This window comes from Medicago sativa, chromosome 5 (genome assembly GCF_051527215.1).
Source record: "Medicago sativa cultivar Bolivia chromosome 5, Bolivia_mono, whole genome shotgun sequence".
NCBI classification, from domain to species: Eukaryota; Viridiplantae; Streptophyta; class Magnoliopsida; order Fabales; family Fabaceae; genus Medicago; species Medicago sativa.
The window spans coordinates 37397523-37416856 of NC_140753.1; the positions used below are offsets into that span (position 1 = coordinate 37397523).

The following is a 19334-nucleotide window of genomic DNA, read 5'->3' on the forward strand; positions in this document are numbered from 1 at the left end:
TTCAGCTCAAACAATTGTCAAAATTAACCCCATCAACATAATTTTCGTATTCCTTTGCATATCATTTCATTCACAATATTTTTCAGTCTATTTCTTGTGTTTCTTTACCTAAAATTAATCTTTCAGCAAGCAACTTTATGAACAATTTTCACAAAATAGTGTTCATCAAGTGGTATCAGAGCAAGGTTCCTTTTAAAAGGGCCAAAAGTTCAAAGGTATCAAATTCTTCTTGTTCATCATTCTGATTTTCATCTTACAAAAAAAAATCGAAAAAAAATATATATATTAAAAAAAAATCAGAATTGTTGCTTGTGTTCATCAATTTCGTTTTTGTGTTTTAATTGCCACACTTTCCTTGTTTTCCATTTATCTTGTCATTTCAGAATTTGAATTAGTTTCCTTGTTCACATCATTTCCAAACCTTTGTTTTTTTTTTCATTCCCTGAATTGTGTTAAGTTTGTGTTTTGATTTTCACCATTTTGAAAGTTTTCTTACCTTGATTTACTTGGTTTCTCTAAAGAACTCAAAAGAGCAATTGAGTGGAAAAAGGCAAGAGTGATACATTAAAAAAAAAAAGCCAATTTGAGTGAGTGTAAACACTTGTGAGGATTAGTTTTAGGGAATCATGACTGAGGAAGGTCCAAATAAGTTACTATTAGATGCACTCACAACAAGGTTTCAAGCCATGTTGCAGGTGCAAGCTGAACAATTTCAAGAACAAATTGATGAGTTAAAAGCTAGTTTAACTAATGATGGAAGTGGTGGGGAGGATGATGGAAGTAGGCCTAGAAGGAGGATGAGAGGCCAAGGGAGGATAGGTTGAGGAGTATTAAGATCAAAGTTCCATCCTTTGTGGGAGCGAATGATCCGGAGGCATATCTAGAGTGGGAGACCAAAATGGAACAAATTTTTAATTGTCATGATTATTCTGATGTTGAAAAAGTGCAGGTGGCAGCCATTGAATTTAAGGAGTATGCTCTAATATGGTGGGATCAAATGGTCAAAGAGAAGGTGAGGTATAATGAACCACCCATTGCAACTTGGGAGGAGATGAAGAGAATCATGAGGAGAAGATTTGTGCCATTCTATTACCATAGGGATTTGCACAACAAATTACAAAGACTCACTCAAGGTTCTAAAAGTGTTGAAGAATATTCCAAGGAGATGGAGGTGGCGAAGATTAGAGCCAATGTGGTGGAAGATCACGAAGCAACCATGGCTAGATTCATTCATGGACTTAACCGTGACATTAGTGACATTGTGGAGCTGCATCATTACATGTCTTTGGAGGAATTAGTCCATCAAGCCATCAAGGTGGAACAACAACTCAAAAGGAAGGGTCAATTGAGGAGAAGCTCAACTTCTTCTTTTAATTCTTCAAGTTGGAAGGACAAGCAAAAGAAGGAGGGTACCTCTTCACCTAAGGAGGCCATGAGTGATCCTAAAGGTAAAAATATTACTTCATCCCAAAATGTTTCTACTAACAAAATTGTTAAGTGCTTCAAGTGCCAAGGTCAAGGACACATAGCCTCTCAATGTCCAACAAAGAGAACTATGTTAATTGAAGAAAACGATGACTTTGAGGAGGAGGAGGGTGTCGTGAATGATGAAGGAGGAGAAGAAGAGGAGGATGGTGAAAATGGTGACTTTCTCATGATTAGGAGGATGTTGGGAAACCAAGCCAAGGAGGAAGAATCAAATCAAAGGGAAAACCTTTTCCATACAAGATGCTTAGTGCAAGGAAAGGTATGTTCTCTAATTATTGATGGAGGTAGTTGTACTAATGTTGCTAGTGCACACATGGTGGGTAAATTAGAATTAGAAACAAGACCTCACCCTAGGCCTTACAAACTTCAATGGCTTAGTGAAAGTGTAGAAATGCTTGTTGACAAACAAGTAGAGGTTTGTTTTAAAATTGGGAAGTATGAAGATGTTGTTGTGTGTGATGTAGTGCCGATGGAGGCTTGCCATTTGTTGTTGGGAAGGCCATGGCAATTTGATAGAGGAGCGCAACATGATGTCCGAAGTAATAAGTATTCCTTTTTGCACTTTGGTAAAAAAATTATTCTTGCTCCATTGAGTCCTAATGATGTAAGGGAAGATCAAAAGAAAATGAAAGAAAAATATGCGCAAGAAAAAGAAAAAGAAAGAAAAGAAAAAGAAAAAGAAAAAGAAAAGAAAGAAAATTTCATGGCAAAAAAAGAAGAAATAAAGAATGCCATTGTTACCAAACAGCCCCTATATTTGCTATTTTGCAAAGAGGTGGCTTTGTTCTCTAACACTCCTAACACTCAAAAATTTCCAAGTTGTGTTGAATTTCTTTTGCAGGAGTTTGAGGCTTTGTTCCCTAAAGAAATACCAAATGGGCTACCACCTATAAGAGGTATTGAACATCACATTGACCTTATTCCGGGGGCATCTTTACCAAACCGTCCAGCCTACCGAAGCAATCCCCAACAAACTCAAGAAATTCAAAATCAAGTTGCTGAATTGGTAAGTAAAGGATGGGTAAGAGAAAGTTTAAGTCCTTGTGCTGTTCCTGTTATTCTAGTTCCAAAGAAAGATGGTAGTTGGAGAATGTGCACTGATTGTAGGGCTGTTAACAATATCACCATTAAGTATAGACATCCAATTCCTAGGTTAGATGACTTACTTGATGAATTGTTTGGTGCATGTTTATTTTCTAAAATTGATTTGAAAAGTGGCTATCACCAAATAAGAATTAGGGAGGGGGATGAATGGAAAACTGCTTTTAAAACAAAATATGGTTTGTATGAGTGGATGGTTATGCCATTTGGTTTAACTAATGCACCAAGTACTTTTATGAGACTCATGAACCATGTTTTGAGGGAATTTTTGGGAAAATTTTTTGTTGTATATTTTGATGATATCTTGATATATAGCAAAAATTTAGAGGAACATTGTGGTCATTTAAGGGCTGTTTTAGAAGTTTTAAAGAAAGAACATTTGTTTGCAAATCTGGAAAAATGTGTCTTTTGCACGGATCATGTAATTTTCTTAGGTTTTGTTGTAAGCTCCAAGGGAATCCATATGGATGAAGAGAAGGTAAGAGCAATCAAGGATTGGCCACCACCCAAAAATGTAAGTGAGGTAAGAAGTTTCCATGGTTTAGCAAGTTTCTATAGGAGGTTTGTGAAAGATTTTAGCACCATTGCTGCACCTCTTAATGAGATTGTTAAGAAAAATGTTCTTTTTAAATGGGGTGAGAAACAAGAGCAAGCTTTTGCTGCACTTAAAGAAAAACTCACCAAAGCACCAATTTTAGCATTGCCGAATTTTTCCAAATCTTTTGAAATTGAATGTGATGCTTCTAATGTTGGAGTTGGGGCTGTTTTGATGCAAGAAGGACATCCAATTGCTTATTTTAGTGAGAAGTTAAAGGGTGCTTCCCTTAATTACTCCACTTATGATAAGGAATTGTATGCTTTGTTTAAAGCATTGCAAACTTGGCAACATTACCTACTGCCCAAAGAATTTGTCATTCATAGTGACCATGAATCTTTGAAACATTTAAAAGGGCAAGGTAAGTTGAACAAGAGACATGCTAAATGGGTTGAATTTCTTGAACAATTTCCATATGTGATTAAACACAAAAAAGGTAAAGCTAATGTGGTTGCAGATGCACTTTCAAGAAGGACCTTATTGATGTTCAGATGCACTTCATCACATACCATTTTCAAACATATGATCAAGTCATCAGACTTGAATATGTTCCAGAAGAAATGTATGGTGGTACTCTGCCTGTGGCCAAGAGCAGAAAATCCAAGAGGAAGGAGACCTCTAAGGAAGAATACCTGGAAGGTGAACAACTATCAAAGAAGGCTAAGAAGGAGAAAGCTTCTGACAAGCTGAAGATTGGTGGTTCTGGTCTACCAACAATACAGGAAGAAGTTCAGGATCTGGACACAGATACTATCCTGAACAAGAGGACCAGAAGTGGCAAAGCTGCTACTTCCACTCAAAATGCTCCTAAACAGCCTCCAATTCCCAAGAAGAAGAGGAAGCCTACTATCAGAAAGCTGAAGGAATCTAGGAGGATGCTGCTGGCTCAGATGCTACACCAAAAGCTACTACAGGTAATCCTGACTCTTCTCATACTCACAATGTCATAGATGTAGAATCTGATTCAACTCAATCCACATCCTCCAAATTCCCATCCTCATCATCATCTTCTGACATAGACAATGCACCATCAGGCAAACTTTACCCATCCACTCAAAAAGGCCTTTCATCATCAACCAAAACCCACAAAAAGCCTGTTGACAACACACCTTATGAACTTGTTAGATCAGATATTGATGAAAGAATCATTGGCTTGTCTCAAAGGAAAGCAGACTTCTATAATAGTTTTCTTGTTAATAATCCATTGCAACCACCAATGATTCAACCTCTGAACGTTGTTCCTGCTGATGCAGAGTTCACAGATGAACACATAGGTTCTGAGTCATTCAATCCTAATGTCTCATCATCATTTCAACCATAAATAATCAAACCACTCAATATAGTTGATCCTGATGTAACTATTGAGTCATCATCATCTCAATCTCCTTCAACCAACCAAACCCAAGAAACATCTGTCCAAGACAATCTGGTTAGTCACTACTCTGGTGAACTACCAGAGGTTAGGCAAACCTCAGAGAAAGCCTCTGAAGTAGCCTCTGGTGAACCATAAATACCCCTGTTACATACTGCCTAAGTAACCACAAATCAGACCTATAGAGGGCTATAAATACAATCGTTGAGAGGCTTCTCAGGGCATGACCAATACAATATAAACCCTAATATGATTATTGTACTTTTTACAAGTACAAGAATGAATTAAATTGATGTAGCTTAATTATAAAGTATCTTGGAGTAACTAAGGTAGCATTTAGCCTAACTTATTTGACATACTTCCATTCACCTAAATAAGTAAATTAAGTTGATAAATATTTAACAATAAATGTCAAATTAAACGAACCATCATTTCCTTTACCAAGATTTTTTTTTATAAAAAAATATTTTTACTATTTTGAATCTTTGTTTTAAGAATATAAATTATATAGTTTTACAAATTAATCCTGAAACTCACAATTTTGTTTTACCAATGATAGGTACACCATTTTTATAAACAAAGTTAATGATACCATCTATTCGTGTAACTATAAGAGGGGTTTCGATAATGTTAAAAAAATATAATTGATTTAGCTAATGTTGTAATTCGATGTTATTAACTTTTTGCAAATTTACATTTTATTCTATAAAATTAAGGTCCTTATTTTTTTTAGACTTTTTTATAATGAGTATTTACCCTAGTTCTCCTTTTAAGTGAAGAAAGAAAAGTTAAAAATAACATGAGCCAAACACCGCTTAACTCCCTAATTAACCAACCTAGTAACTATAGTTTATTTTATCTATGAAAACAAAATAAAAATTCAAAATTCAAATTATTTCTTCGGAGTTTTAACGTTCTCCTCTCTCTCTCTCTCTCTCTCTCTCTCTCTCTCTCTCTCTTCATTTTCGATTTCACATTCACAAATTCTCAACTCGAATTTCAGCAAACTCTTTTTCTTCGGTTTTGATTCCGATGATTGTTTTTGTTGAAAACGAATTACTGTTTTGTATTACGACGTCATTTTCGAACGGTCGAATTCGGAGAAGAACGAAGCGACGCCGACGCCGTCACGAGCACATGTAATCGGTGGCGGTGTAGAAGGTGTATGCGCTGTCACGAGCGAGGTTTTGTGGCCATGGAGACCGCAAGGAGCAGATTACGGTGGTTCGAATGAGATAGCGTGAGGTGGAAGAAGGGAAAGAGATAGGGAAGAAGATGAGAGTTTTTTCGTGGTGGTGGTGGAAGCGGAGGGGTTCAAAGACGAAGTCGGTGGTGCCAGCGAGAACCGATTATACCGGAAAATTGGTTCTATTTTTGTTTTTGAATTTGATTTTGATTAATGTTGATTTCGATTTTAAATTGATTGTCAAATTGATTAATGTCAATTAATGTTAATTTTGATTTTGATAGTGTGTGGTTTTATTTTATTTACTGCTTATAGCATATAATCACTTATGTATTATCTACTAGTCTAGAACCCGTGCGCGTACGCACGGGGTGGCTGTCATCATTGATTTTCAAATCAATAGATCAACACATCATTAGCTTCAAACTACCCAAAGCAATAAAATATAAAGGAGAATGTTAACCAGTGCCCCTGGGGGCATTGGTTAAGCATCCTAAAGAAGTGAGATTTTATTAAAAAGTGATGTAATAATTAGTTGCTCAAAAGTAACCGTTTATATTTCCAAGATAATTTTTCTGCTTTTGGATTCCTTAACTAGTGCCCCGGGGGCATCGGTTAAATGATGTGAAATGATAACGATGATTAAATTAAAAAAGCTAAATATTAATACAATAGTCCAATACATATTTGAAAAGTATGTGTTAAAATATGTGTTGTTAGCATTTATCTTGGTTAGCATTTCCCTTATCTACTATACTATATAGGACAAATCTTGTCCGTGCTTTTTACCATTTTGCCCTTATGGGGGTATTTTGGTAAATTGGTAAATAACCATCTCCCCCATATATATACCATGATTTACAATTGGGTTTTTCAGTTTCTCCCTCACACCACCGACTCAAACGACTGAAGGATATGGTCTGTTCGCTGTCAGCTTCTTCATCCGTTCTTCTTCATCATCAATCAAGGTTTGTTTTTTATTTTTGATCGGCATGCATGTTCCTTTTCTGCTATGTTTTTTTTTCTTTTATTTGATTTCCTTCTTCCTTTTTGATTTCCTTCTTTCTTTGTGCGATTGGGTTCTTCTATTGAATGTTAGATGATTGTTCTTCTTAATTGATTGAGGTTGTGTGTTTTTTCCTTTTAATTGATTTAGGTTGCATTTTGGCTTGGTGTTTTGTTTCTGTTGTTTGAGTTTGTGAGATGTTAACAGGATTGTTTTTTTATTTTGTTGAGTTGGTTTGATAATTGATGCTATATGGTTTCTTTAATTTATGTACTGGACAATATCATGATTTATGATCTACTACAAAGATTTTTATATTTTTAATTTTGATTTTTATATTTTTGATGTGGCTCATATTTACGGTGGAATGCAGTTCAAGGATAGCAATAGAACCCTGCATTGTTTTCTGAAATTTAATTAGGTTATGTTAATAAGGTTGTTTAATTCATAATTGTATTGAAATTGATTGGTTTTGATAACGAGTTTTAAGGGAAGAATGAATTGAAGTCAATTGATGAGAAAGGAAGTGACGGTGATCGTCTGCGTATCAGAACCATGACGATATCAAAACAATCAATTCAATGAAGATAGTGAAGAGGTGGAGGAGATTGAAGTCAAACCATCAGCTGCTGTTGTTGCAAAGTCCTCGGAAGAAATCCGTAACGATGGTAAGGTTGGTGAAGTCGAGGGTGGAAAGGAATGTGTTGTTGAGATAGAATGGGGTATGAAATCTGAGGAGAGTTTGGATCCGAAGGATTTGAATTATGGGAGTCGAAAGAACAATGGCGGTTCAAATGATGTGATTGAAACCAGGACTGCGAATAACACAAAAGATTTATAATTCAGTTGCAGAATTTTCTGCTGATTCAGTAAAGGAGGGTGATAATTCAGTTGCAGAAGGAGAAAAGAGTGAATGAAATTGTTGTATGAAACTTACTAGGCAGGTAAATATTTTGATAAAAATATTAAAAAGAATATTATGAATTTTGACAGTGTTGCAGGTTGTGATTATTTATTTTTGGCTGTTTCCAGGACTGAGCAAGGGTTAAGGAACTATTCAAAGGTCACAACCATTTGATTTTTGGATTTAACACTTTCCTGCCAAAGGGAGTGGACATTTTGTATCAAACAGAAGGTACCATTTGTTATTTATGATTTGTTTATGATTGATATGTTTATCACAGAACTATTAACAATGCTCTACTTCTAGAAATTGTAGTAGTGAAATGTGTTGATATTGTACTAATCAACATGTACTTTCTGATGTAGTGGTTATAGGGGTATGTGCTCCACTTGAAGACTCCATGGTTTCTAACAGGTAGCTTATGCTCTTCCTTGGTATTTTATTTCTTCTTTCATGTTTCTCTATAAATTATTGGTTTCTGAAGTAAGTTTTGAGTTGTTTATTGTATGTCTATTTGTTCCTTTTCGCATATTTACTTTGGATTGAGGTTGATTCGGATGTTAGCTCATTTTACTTCATTTTACTCTACTCTTATATTGTTGCTCTTTGAAACTACGGTTTGGGACCTATCTAATGATCTCATTATATATGATTTGCACATTATAATGAATTAATAGTTTAAGGGGGATTGATTTGCATATTTTTTAAATGAGGCAACTGTGCATATTTTTTTATCTAAATTTGTGGTGTATGCATTCATTAGATTACTGAACTGATAACAAGGCTGATCATGATGGAGTTATTGCATGCTGCACTACTATGCATAATCTTATTTGGTGCCACATTTAGGCCAAAATTGGAAAGTGTTATATGAATATCTTTTGCAGATGGGAATTTCATCTGGAGCTGCAGCAGCAGCTGCTATAAAAGAGACCAGAAAATGCAGGAAAGCTCATTGTTGTAAGTTTACAATCCTTAGTATGTTCATCCGACGCCTTCTCAAGTTTATTGTTTTTTGGTCTGAAACACTATTATACAAGAAGAGATGAGCAAATTAAATTGTTTTCTTACTATTCATCACGATTATAACCATGTGACACAGGTCCATAGCAAATTAAATTCTCTTCACTATTATACAAGAAGCTCCACCGATGATGAGATTAGCGGTAAAGGAGAGAATAAAATAAACTGTATACAGTGACAGGACATGTACTATTCGATATATTGCAGTGTTTGTGTGTGTGATGTTTCAATCTAGAGCTAAATGTTTGTTACTCCAATGGCTATTGGGACAAGTTCTTCAACCAGCTCTCATGGGCATGGCATGAAAAGTTCTCTGATCACTATAAATATTATAAGTTTAAAACTCATCAATACAAATTACTAAGTTTTCAATCTTATTTTTGTTGGTGTGCTTTATAATTCAGAGAAGTTTTAGCTGCGCTGCAGCCACTAAGACATCAACAGTCTTGATGTGGCTGCTCATCTCTTTGCAGTGTTGTTATATAACAGTTATAGTGTAGTTGTTAATATTGCGTAGTGGTATTTTAAAAGTCTGCTATTTTCCGTTGTCTGCTATCGACAACATTGGTTACGTTGGCAGAACTTTTTTTAACCTTGGTAGATTATTGGATAATCCCAGGCTTGAGTAGGGATATATAATTGTAACTGAGTGAATTCACTCATTCAAAAACATTGTTTTTTTAGAAAGATGTGACTATGTGAGTGTCTCATTATGCTGATTATTAATTGGTTGGCATTACGGTGCTTCATGGTTTCGGTGGGGCTGGTCCGTGTGATTTAGTATCCAAGTGGAAGCTATGGTCCTACTACCATAACATTGACCAGCAAAAGCTATCTAAGAACCAACAGGTATGACTCCATCTCAGATTTTAATCAGATATAGCATCGTATTTTTTATTTGTCGACGGAAATAGTTGAGGTCAAAATGATTAAGAACAAAAAATTTGTAGGTGTATTGTGTTTTTTTATCAATGGAAGAAATTTGCAGCACAATAGTTTAACTCAATCTTGGATTCAATGTGTATCAGTTATTCATCATCTTCAACCTTCTTTTTTCAATTTAGATTCATGTTTATTCCAAACAATTGACTTTAGCTTTTCTAGACCTTCCTTCCTAAGGATGTTATGCTATTTTTTCTTTTGCTTCTCAGTTCATTGTGTTTGGCATGAGATAGCAGCATCAAAGAAGTACCTTTGAGAAAGGCATTAGAAAATATGATATGATTGAACAGTTGAATAAGTTGAGCAGCTTAGACATGAAAAGTTTTATTCCATTAGGCCAATTGGAGTATTTGATTTGTTATGTTTGGCATCTTGGACATTTATGTATATAGAAAATAATCTGTGTTTTTGCAAGACTTTTTTTCACGAAAAAGAAAGAACCAAGCAGAAGCTTTGTCGATGATAATTTGAGTATCTGGTTTGTTACATTTGCCGGTTTTTTTAGTTATGGAGCATCACAAAGAGATAATCAAGAGTGGGTGTCATAAGATTTTGGAAGGAATCAATTCAATGTCTTTGGTGAATTTAGATGACCAGCAAGTTCACTCCTTAATGACGATGAGAGAAATAGCGCATGGAGTTGTTGTTGGTCAAGATAGAAAGGTTAGTGATGTGATCCTAAGATATTCTCCATTGACAAGAATAATAAAGTCATTATGGAATAAAAGAACCAAATTATTTTTGGTTCAAATTTTTATTTTTCGTAGGTCATTTTGTATCTGTCTTGTATTCATCATATCTAGAGCTCTGTAACTCCGATTGAGGTGATCTTTGAAGCGTTGGAAAGGGTACAAAATCATCTACATTTCATATGTTGGACTCAGAAGCAGAATCGGCGTATAACATGGTCTAAAAATGGGATTAAAGTGGAGGACGTGATTAAATGAAGGAGCTGAAGCAAAAGAGGTGAAACACAATTAATTTGAGTAGTTGAAGAGCATAATCTGAAGCAAAAGTAACAGCCATGAGTGTTTAACTTCAAGAATTGATTCAGCCACCTTAAATCAAAACCAATAATTTTGTAACATTTCCTTGCAATAATTAGCCACATAAGAGTTATTTCATTAATCATGATATAATTGTAAGCTTTTCAGCATTCTAGCCTATTACCTATATAAAGGGGGCGAAAATAATGAATAAGGAGGTAGAATTTTGATAAAAAAATACACTTTGTGTGTTCTGAGAGCTTTGTCTCTTTTTTTGGTTCTGGATTGAACCAAGTTTATCGAATCTTATCAATGGCTTCCTTACCATTGTGGCGATTCCTCAAGGCTTAGCATTCCTTCTTGGATTGGAAGTGAATGTGACGCATTCTTTCACCATTTCTTTCCCCAAATCCATATTTTTATTTTATTTTTATTCCTATACGAATTCTGTCCTTTATCATTTGGTATATAAAGGACAGAATTCATATAGGAATAAAAATAAAATAAAAATATGGATTTGGGGAAAGAAATGGTGAAAGAATGCGTCACATTCACTTCCAATCCAAGAAGGAATGCTAAGCCTTGAGGAATCGCCACAATGGTAAGGAAGCCATTGATAAGATTCGATAAACTTGGTTCAATCCAGAACCAAAAAAAGAGACAAAGCTCTCAGAACACACAAAGTGTATTTTTTATCAAAATTCTACCTCCTTATTCATTATTTTCGCCCCCTTTATATAGGTAATAGGCTAGAATGCTGAAAAGCTTACAATTATATCATGATTAATGAAATAACTCTTATGTGGCTAATTATTGCAAGGAAATGTTACAAAATTATTGGTTTTGATTTAAGGTGGCTGAATCAATTCTTGAAGTTAAACACTCATGGCTGTTACTTTTGCTTCAGATTATGCTCTTCAACTACTCAAATTAATTGTGTTTCACCTCTTTTGCTTCAGCTCCTTCATTTAATCACGTCCTCCACTTTAATCCCATTTTTAGACCATGTTATACGCCGATTCTGCTTCTGAGTCCAACATATGAAATGTAGATGATTTTGTACCCTTTCCAACGCTTCAAAGATCACCTCAATCGGAGTTACAGAGCTCTAGATATGATGAATACAAGACAGATACAAAATGACCTACGAAAAATAAAAATTTGAACCAAAAATAATTTGGTTCTTTTATTCCATAATGACTTTATTATTCTTGTCAATGGAGAATATCTTAGGATCACATCATACTCTCCCTCTTCAAGAGAATTCGACCTCGAATTTATAGCTTGAACACCTCCTGGGTCAAAAACAAATCTGTAGAATCCATCACATGTAACTTTAACTTTAGAGAGCTCTTCACTTTTATTGGAAGAATTTGCTTGATTTTCATCCACTTTTGATTTATGGACATAATAATCGTTCCAAATCTCATAATTTCCTTCCACCTGTTGAGAAAAAGTTTCTTCATTGACTTTGTTTCCTTCATGACATAAAGAAATGTTAGGCAATTGAATAATATTAGAAGAAGAATCCCAACATTTGAAAAGACAAACCAACTTAGAAGAAGGTACTAATGTAATAGTAGGCCAAAACTTCGCTTGATTTTCATTATGACTCTCCTTTTTCTCTTCTTTTCTCTCGAATTCTTCAACACCTTCTTTTCTCTCTTTTTTTTCATCTACTTCTTTTTCATCACATTCTTTTATTTCTTCTTTTTCCTTCCTTTTCACTTCTTCCTCATGACTTTCTTTTTCTTCAATCTCTTTTTTATAATTATTTTGGATTTGAAAGAGATTTTCCTCTAGTATTTTAGAGATATCAGCCATTCCTCTATCAATTATTGCCCTCATTTCCTCTCTCCTATTTCTTTGTGACTCTCTAAGAGCAGAAGAAGGACTTGATCTTCTCTTGATATTCTCAAGAATTTTTTCTCTACATACTTTATCAAAATATTCAATTGAAGCTTGAATTTCATGAGCCATTTTTTTTTTGTTTAATACTTCAAAAAGAAACTGGGATGAAGAAATTTCAAGGATAATATGCAAATGAAAAAGATTTTGAAATTGAAAAATAAAAATCAGTCCCAACGGAACCTAGCTCTGAATACCAAATGATAAAGGACAGAATTCGTATAGGAATAAAAATAAAATAAAAATATGGATTTGGGGAAAGAAATGGTGAAAGAATGCGTCACATTCACTTCCAATCCAAGAAGGAATGCTAAGCCTTGAGGAATCGCCACAATGGTAAGGAAGCCATTGATAAGAGTCGATAAACTTGGTTCAATCCAGAACCAAAAAAAGAGACAAAGCTCTCAGAACACACAAAGTGTATTTTTTATCAAAATTCTACCTCCTTATTCATTATTTTCGCCCCCTTTATATAGGTAATAGGCTAGAATGCTGAAAAGCTTACAATTATATCATGATTAATGAAATAACTCTTATGTGGCTAATTATTGCAAGGAAATGTTACAAAATTATTGGTTTTGATTTAAGGTGGCTGAATCAATTCTTGAAGTTAAACACTCATGGCTGTTACTTTTGCTTCAGATTATGCTCTTCAACTACTCAAATTAATTGTGTTTCACCTCTTTTGCTTCAGCTCCTTCATTTAATCACGTCCTCCACTTTAATCCCATTTTTAGACCATGTTATACGCCGATTCTGCTTCTGAGTCCAACATATGAAATGTAGATGATTTTGTACCCTTTCCAACGCTTCAAAGATCACCTCAATCGGAGTTACAGAGCTCTAGATATGATGAATACAAGACAGATACAAAATGACCTACGAAAAATAAAAATTTGAACCAAAAATAATTTGGTTCTTTTATTCCATAATGACTTTATTATTCTTGTCAATGGAGAATATCTTAGAAACAGTTCTTCTTCTAACTCTTCAAGTTGGAAGGATAAAATAGAGAAGGAGGGAGCCTCGTCATCAATTCCAAAGGAGTCCACGGCTGATCCTAAAGGTATACAAACAAACCCTTCTCAAAGTACTTCTACTAACAAAAGTGTTAAGTGTTTCAAATGTCAAGGTCAAGGTCACATAGCTTCTCAATGTCCAACAAAGAGAACTATGATGATTGAGGAGAATGAATACGTTGAGGTAGAGAATCGTGATGGGTATGTTGAAGAGGAGGCTGAAGAAATACCAAGTGGAGACTTTTTCATGATTAGGAGGTTTTTGGGAAATCAAGCTAAGGAGGAGGAATCAAATCAAAGGGAAACTCTTTTCCACACAAGATGCCTTGTTCAAGGGAAGGTATGCTCTTTAATTATTGATGGAGGTAGTTGTACTAATGTTGCTAGTACACGCTTGGTGTCTAAATTGGAATTAGAAACAAAACCTCACCCAAGGCCTTACAAACTTCAATGGCTTAATGAAAATGCAGAAATGATTTGTGATAAACAAGTAGAGATCTGTTTTAAAATTGGTAAGTATGAAGATGCTGTTTTGTGTGATGTAGTACCAATGGAGGCTAGTCATTTGTTGTTAGGGAGACCTTGGCAGTTTGATAGAAGTGTTCTTCACGATGGCCGAACCAACAAGTACTCTTTTATGCATTCTGGTCAAAAGATTATTCTTGCACCATTGAGTCCTAGTGAGATTAGAGATGATCAAAAGAAAATGAAAGAAAAATATGAGCAAGAAAACAGAGAAAAAGAAAAAGAAAAATCAAAAGAAAAGAAAGAGAGTTTGCTTGAAAAAAAAGGAGAGTCTCAAGAAATAGTCATGAACAAACAGCCCCTATATTTACTACTTTGCAAAAAGGTGGCTTTGTTGACTAACACTCAAAATTTTCCAAGTTGTACTAAATTTCTCTTGCAGGAATGTGACGATGTATTCCCAAAGAAGGTACCACAAAAATTTGAAAGAATTGTGTTTGAACCTGGAGGTTGTATAGCTTCCAAATTCGAGGACGAATTCTTTCGAAGAGGGGGAGTATGATGAGGGCCACAATGGAATGGAGGGAGGGCTTGCTTGCTGCCCATTTTGATGTTTTTTATTTTTTGTTGTAATAAAAGTGTAAGGGACCAATTCTGGCCAAAAACACTAAGTTTGAATTTCTAGTGTGTTTTATCCATTTTAAAGCTTTCAAAAGCTTTAAATGGCGTGCTTGCTTTATTTTAAAAAGAAAATAATATGTTGAATCAAGTATAGTGACAAGAACTCAAGAACATTAATGGGAGTGAAAAACTACACTATGTGTGTTTTTGAGCAATTGCTCTTTGGTTCTGGATTGGACCAATTTTGATCATATCAAGAATCCTTTCTTGTGGTGATCCTCAATCCCATAGACTTATCACTTTCTTGGATTAGAAAGTGTGGCGTCCCTTTCTTTCCATTCCATTTCTCCATTTTATCCACAAAATCTGTTTGGGTCAAAATTCTGCCATTTGCATATTTTAACCCAAATAACCACTTTCCATTCTGTTTAATGCATTTTTGAATCACATTATCAAGCAATTTCGTGAATTTGGAGGAAAAATAACAATTTTTGGAATATGGGACTCATCAGTTAGATTATAGAGATATATAAGAAGTTAATTATGTTTTGTACACAATTTTCGTGCCTATTGGCATTGCCGTCATGAAACGAGTGCTATTTACATTCCATAGGTGACGAAGAATGACGTGATTACTGCTTTGCAATACAGCATTGAGAAAATGGTTGATTTTGCTTCTTTCATGTATTCATTCATGATGGATTTTGTTAATATTGGTGTTTTTTTGGTCTATATTTGAACTGACTTGAGGTAGTTTGCAGGTGTGTGCATCCAAAGATATTGTTCATATGTTAAGTAGGATTTCCTATGAAGGCTTGGATGACCAGGGGATGCATTTAGTATTGAGGATGAAAGAAATTGCTCATGGGATTGTTGAGAAGCAACCTAGAGTTGCAACAGCTAGGCCTGAGTTACTTGCTGACCAAGTAAGGGATTAATACTGCTTTGTGTGTTTGAGTAAAAAGCTCAAATAAGTGTTTACTGTTTATTTAATAAGATCCTAAGTTAAATGTAACTAATAAGGTGCTGTTTGGCCTGAGTTATTTCTTTGATTTTCATATCCAGATTTCTTATTTGTGTGGTAACAATGTTAACATCATTTTCCATTGATAGTAAAATGTCGCTTTGTAGGAGAGTTTTTTTAAAAAAATAATGATTTGGTCTGCTTTCTAATGTTAAAATCAAAGAAATTCACTATCATAAGTATCTATGGACATTCTGTACATTTTGTTTGAGATTAAATACATCTGGATATGTTTATGGTACCTGTTTTGGTGGGTTGTGTTGTGAAAAGTTTTGGGTATTGGCATGTTAAGTGCAGTTTATTGAATATAAGGTTTGTTTCTTAGTGAAAATATGGATTCATGAAAACAGAAATTCTTCTTTAAAAACCATGGTGAGGTGAGGTTAAATAGCATTAATGTTAATGACTAATCTCCCTTTTGAAGAAAGTTGTTTTTTTTTTTTAACTTAGGATTATAGTGTGTATTTGAGGTTTCTTTTTATGAGTTGATGAAATGGTTGTGATATAGAAGTTTTCTTGATCATAGCATTGTTTATGGTATAGAGATTGTCCAAATTTGTGCAGCAATGTCATCAAAAATTATAGAAATTTTCACCAAACCAAACTAAATTTCTTGAATCTAACAATTCAATTTCCTTGATCTTTCAAAGTATTACAGCTTCCTTATCAAGAAAATATGTTATGGAGATTATTTTGTCTTCGCTTGGCTGTTACTGATTGCAAATTGAAGCCTATACATGTTTTTTTTTTAAATGTACATGTGTTTATATGATGAGGTTTGTTTATGAAGAAAAAATCAAGTGTGTATTGTGACAATTAGAGTTTGATTATTAAAAAGTAAGTTCTGCCATAGATTTAACTATAAATCCACATCTTTTGTGAAAGCCAACATGAATGAAAAAGTACTATTCATGAGGTTGAAATATGGGATCGTCTCTTAGGGTTGAAGAACATAAGTTTCTTGGTTCAGTTTTACTTTCTTTGTTCTTCATGACTATAGTAGCATCAGACAATGCAGAACCTAAATTAATAATGCATGTTGTTGTAAGCTCTATTTTACTCTGGATTGTATATTTCAGTTGTGATGGAGGAGAGAAAAAGCTTTAACAATCTTAGTTATTCAATTGAGGCATTCTCTGTTTGGTTATTTTAGATTCTGCATTTAACTTATGACATTAGAGCTTATGTATGATAGCAGAAACCTTAGGAAGATAGTAACTGAGGCATATTCAAGTTTGTGATTATGTGTTGAGAGTATTGCAACTAACATTCCAGAGAGTGGTTGAGTTTGAGTGTACTTTTGGAACAAATTTAATTTCACTATTCAAGGAGAGTAAATAAAAATTTGGCAGCTTAGCCTTTAGCAAAAATAAAAGAGCAAGATAAATTTTGTCATTGTTCGCTGACAGCCTCCAAGTTAAAAATATATACAACAAAACCAGCTTTTCTGAACTCAATACATCTCATTCTCTCTTTTTCTGCAAAAATGGCATACACATGTAAGTTTGTTTGCAATTTTTACTAACAATAAGAAACCCATTGTGTGATGATTTTGCTAATTCTTTATTCTTTGTTAACGTTTGTTTTTTTCTTGAATCACTTCCAATTGTAGGAAAAAAACCAGAAGATAACTAAAGCTGCAGAAATTGTTGGCGGAAAGGTTGATTTTTAACCTATTTTATACCTTTTGATGATATTGTTGTCTTATATGTTGTTCATAATAATATGCAATTAGTTTTTTATCTGCTACATTGTGAGGAAAATAAAATTGGACATTTTTGTTCTCTAATTACAAATTAGATTGATTTATCATATTATAATACCTGCCTTTACATCATCTGCCTAAACTGCAATAAATGTTGTTCTAAACGAGTTGCTAGCATCCACTGATTTACTTCAATCTAATATGTTACTTTATCTTGCACGGTATGAAAAAATCCTTGAAACTGTTAGGAAGAATCTCTTGCCCCTATTTAAGGAACAAATTGAGGAGAGTTCGGATTATGTCATTGTAAAGTTTATGGTTGTTTTCTCATTAAGTTGATTGCACATGCTCTATTCATCTTGGAGAATTGTAATATATATAGCACGAGACAAATCTAAACTTATGAGGATTGTAAATGTACAATTGTGAAACTTTAAGCCCAATAAACGTTCTTCATATATGATAACATTTCTTTTCAATTCAATTTGGTATTGAAATCTTACTGTCCCATGCCTGATATATATTACAATTTCTCCTTTGGTTCAACTTGCCCTTTATTATATTATTTTTGAGATTTTTTATTTGGTATTGTTCTTTTTAGTTCTTTGTCTGAAGCATTTCTTTGCACTTAATGTTGAAGAATGTGTTGGTGTCTAAGCTATAAGTTATTTACAAGGGTAATTTGTAATGTAATTCTTTGACATCTTTGAACCTACCCAGAAAAAGTAGGTTTTTTTTCCCTCTCTATGCTTGCTATCAGTACCATTCTAAATAATACTAAATTCAAAAGATTGTTTTTATCAATTTTCAAGTACTTATTTAGAGAGTGGTTATGCAAAGGGGTATTATGTAGTTTGATGTAGCACTAAAAGAATGGATGATGGGGATTTTTTTAAATCCAAAAGTGATTTGACACAGGTTATATTTTAAGAAGTAACTGGATTGATTTTAAAATGCTGTATTTTTGGCACTTATATAAATTCCATATCAGGGAAGAAAGGGTGCATCAAGAAAGGGATTATTTTTAAAATGCTTTTGAAGTCTTGATTCTTCTTTTTTGTGTAATGTAGCTTTTGGTTTTCTAGGGACAAAGTTCAATTTTCTTTTCTAAAAGAAGGGAATGGAATAATTTAATTTTGGAGTAGCAAGAGCTCAGCAGTATGAGTTTGATGGTATTAAAAAAGATGTTAATATTAACTGTCCAACTTAATTATGCTTATGCTTGGAATCATGAAATTCATGTCTACACAAATATACAAACATGGTATATATGTTAATCTTTCTGAATCTAACATTTTTGTGTACCTTTTTAAATTAGTTGGACAGAACATCCTTACTAGCTGAAGTTATTACACATTTGAAAGAGCTCAAAACAATGAACAAACTGTTCTATATGTTACTAGGTGGACATGAGAACCAAACTGTTCGAAAGCATGTCGTAGTTCTTGGAAGTGAATCAAGATTGAAGCCAAAAAAACGGATGGAAAATGACTCCAATGGCATAAAGCAAAAACCTTACAATCACTATTTGATTTACATCTATACGTATATTTTGTTATAGAGGGTGCATTTGAAAATTTTCATCACCATTACTCTTAATATTTTTTACGAGCAGATGCAAATGGTTATGTTTTGTAATTTTCAATCATATTTTTTTTTTTTTTTTATGAATATGAAGTATGCATTTTCACTCCTATTTTGCTCTTTCCCTTAATTTGCTAGAATATGAAAAATGAAGCTATTTCTTTAAAAAAAATACAGCTATTTCCCTTAATTTGTTCATTTTTCGTGTATAACAATATTTTAAAATCAAGCTAATATTAATTTGACACGAATCCTTCCAAATAAACACTCAGAAAGGTAATTCCTCTATAACAAAAAATTTCGAAAAAAGGAAATTCACCCCGTGCGAAGCACGGGTTTGTAACTAGTTGAATTCAATAAAAATGCACTTTTGAATACATTGCTATTAGTACCACTGTTTTAGGC

General features: G+C 33.9%; 2 protein-coding genes across 5 annotated transcripts; both read left to right on the forward strand.

Moving 5' to 3' along the window:
* The first annotated feature begins 626 nt into the window (after positions 1-626).
* On the forward strand, positions 627-4694 carry LOC146922106 (uncharacterized). Its single transcript, XM_085711460.1, has 5 exons — positions 627-819; positions 945-3669; positions 3723-4098; positions 4278-4458; positions 4528-4694. Exons 1-5 carry the CDS (start codon positions 627-629, stop codon positions 4692-4694), a joined length of 3642 nt encoding a protein of 1213 aa, XP_085567586.1.
* A 1825-nt stretch (positions 4695-6519) lies between these two features.
* On the forward strand, positions 6520-19268 carry LOC146922107 (uncharacterized). Of its 4 annotated transcripts, XM_085715216.1 has the most exons (11): positions 6520-6710; positions 6899-7692; positions 7781-7883; positions 8018-8066; positions 8540-8612; positions 8755-9524; positions 10123-10280; positions 15230-15280; positions 15378-15542; positions 17253-17300; positions 18664-19268. In XM_085715216.1, the coding sequence occupies exons 7-11, from the start codon at positions 10125-10127 to the stop codon at positions 18904-18906; spliced, it is 663 nt and encodes a 220-aa protein (XP_085571342.1). In that variant the 5' UTR covers positions 6520-6710; positions 6899-7692; positions 7781-7883; positions 8018-8066; positions 8540-8612; positions 8755-9524; positions 10123-10124; the 3' UTR covers positions 18907-19268. The 4 variants fall into 4 exon arrangements, 1 of the variants encoding a protein (XP_085571342.1); XR_015012371.1 differs by lacking the exons at positions 6520-6710; positions 8540-8612; positions 8755-9524; ... (2 more) ...; positions 17253-17300; positions 18664-19268 and having other exon boundaries at positions 7179-7692; positions 8027-8066; positions 10123-10149; XR_015012370.1 differs by lacking the exons at positions 6520-6710; positions 8540-8612; positions 8755-9524; ... (3 more) ...; positions 17253-17300; positions 18664-19268 and adding an exon at positions 8416-8512 and having other exon boundaries at positions 7200-7692.
* Positions 19269-19334: the final 66 nt, after the last annotated feature.

Excerpts from the sequence above, each read along its gene's own strand:
- LOC146922107 (XM_085715216.1), top strand. The coding sequence starts at position 10,125 with ATGGAGCATCACAAAGAGATAATCAAGAGTGGGTGTCATAAGATTTTG. Across the intron at positions 10,281-15,229 it reads TTGTTGGTCAAGATAGAAAG|GTGACGAAGAATGACGTGAT; the intron begins GTTAGTGATGTG and ends TACATTCCATAG. Across the intron at positions 17,301-18,663 it reads CAGAAATTGTTGGCGGAAAG|TTGGACAGAACATCCTTACT; the intron begins GTTGATTTTTAA and ends TTTTTAAATTAG.
- LOC146922106 (XM_085711460.1), top strand. The coding sequence starts at position 627 with ATGACTGAGGAAGGTCCAAATAAGTTACTATTAGATGCACTCACAACA. Across the intron at positions 3,670-3,722 it reads TCAAGAAGGACCTTATTGAT|ACTTGAATATGTTCCAGAAG; the intron begins GTTCAGATGCAC and ends TCAAGTCATCAG. Across the intron at positions 4,099-4,277 it reads TACACCAAAAGCTACTACAG|CCTGTTGACAACACACCTTA; the intron begins GTAATCCTGACT and ends ACCCACAAAAAG.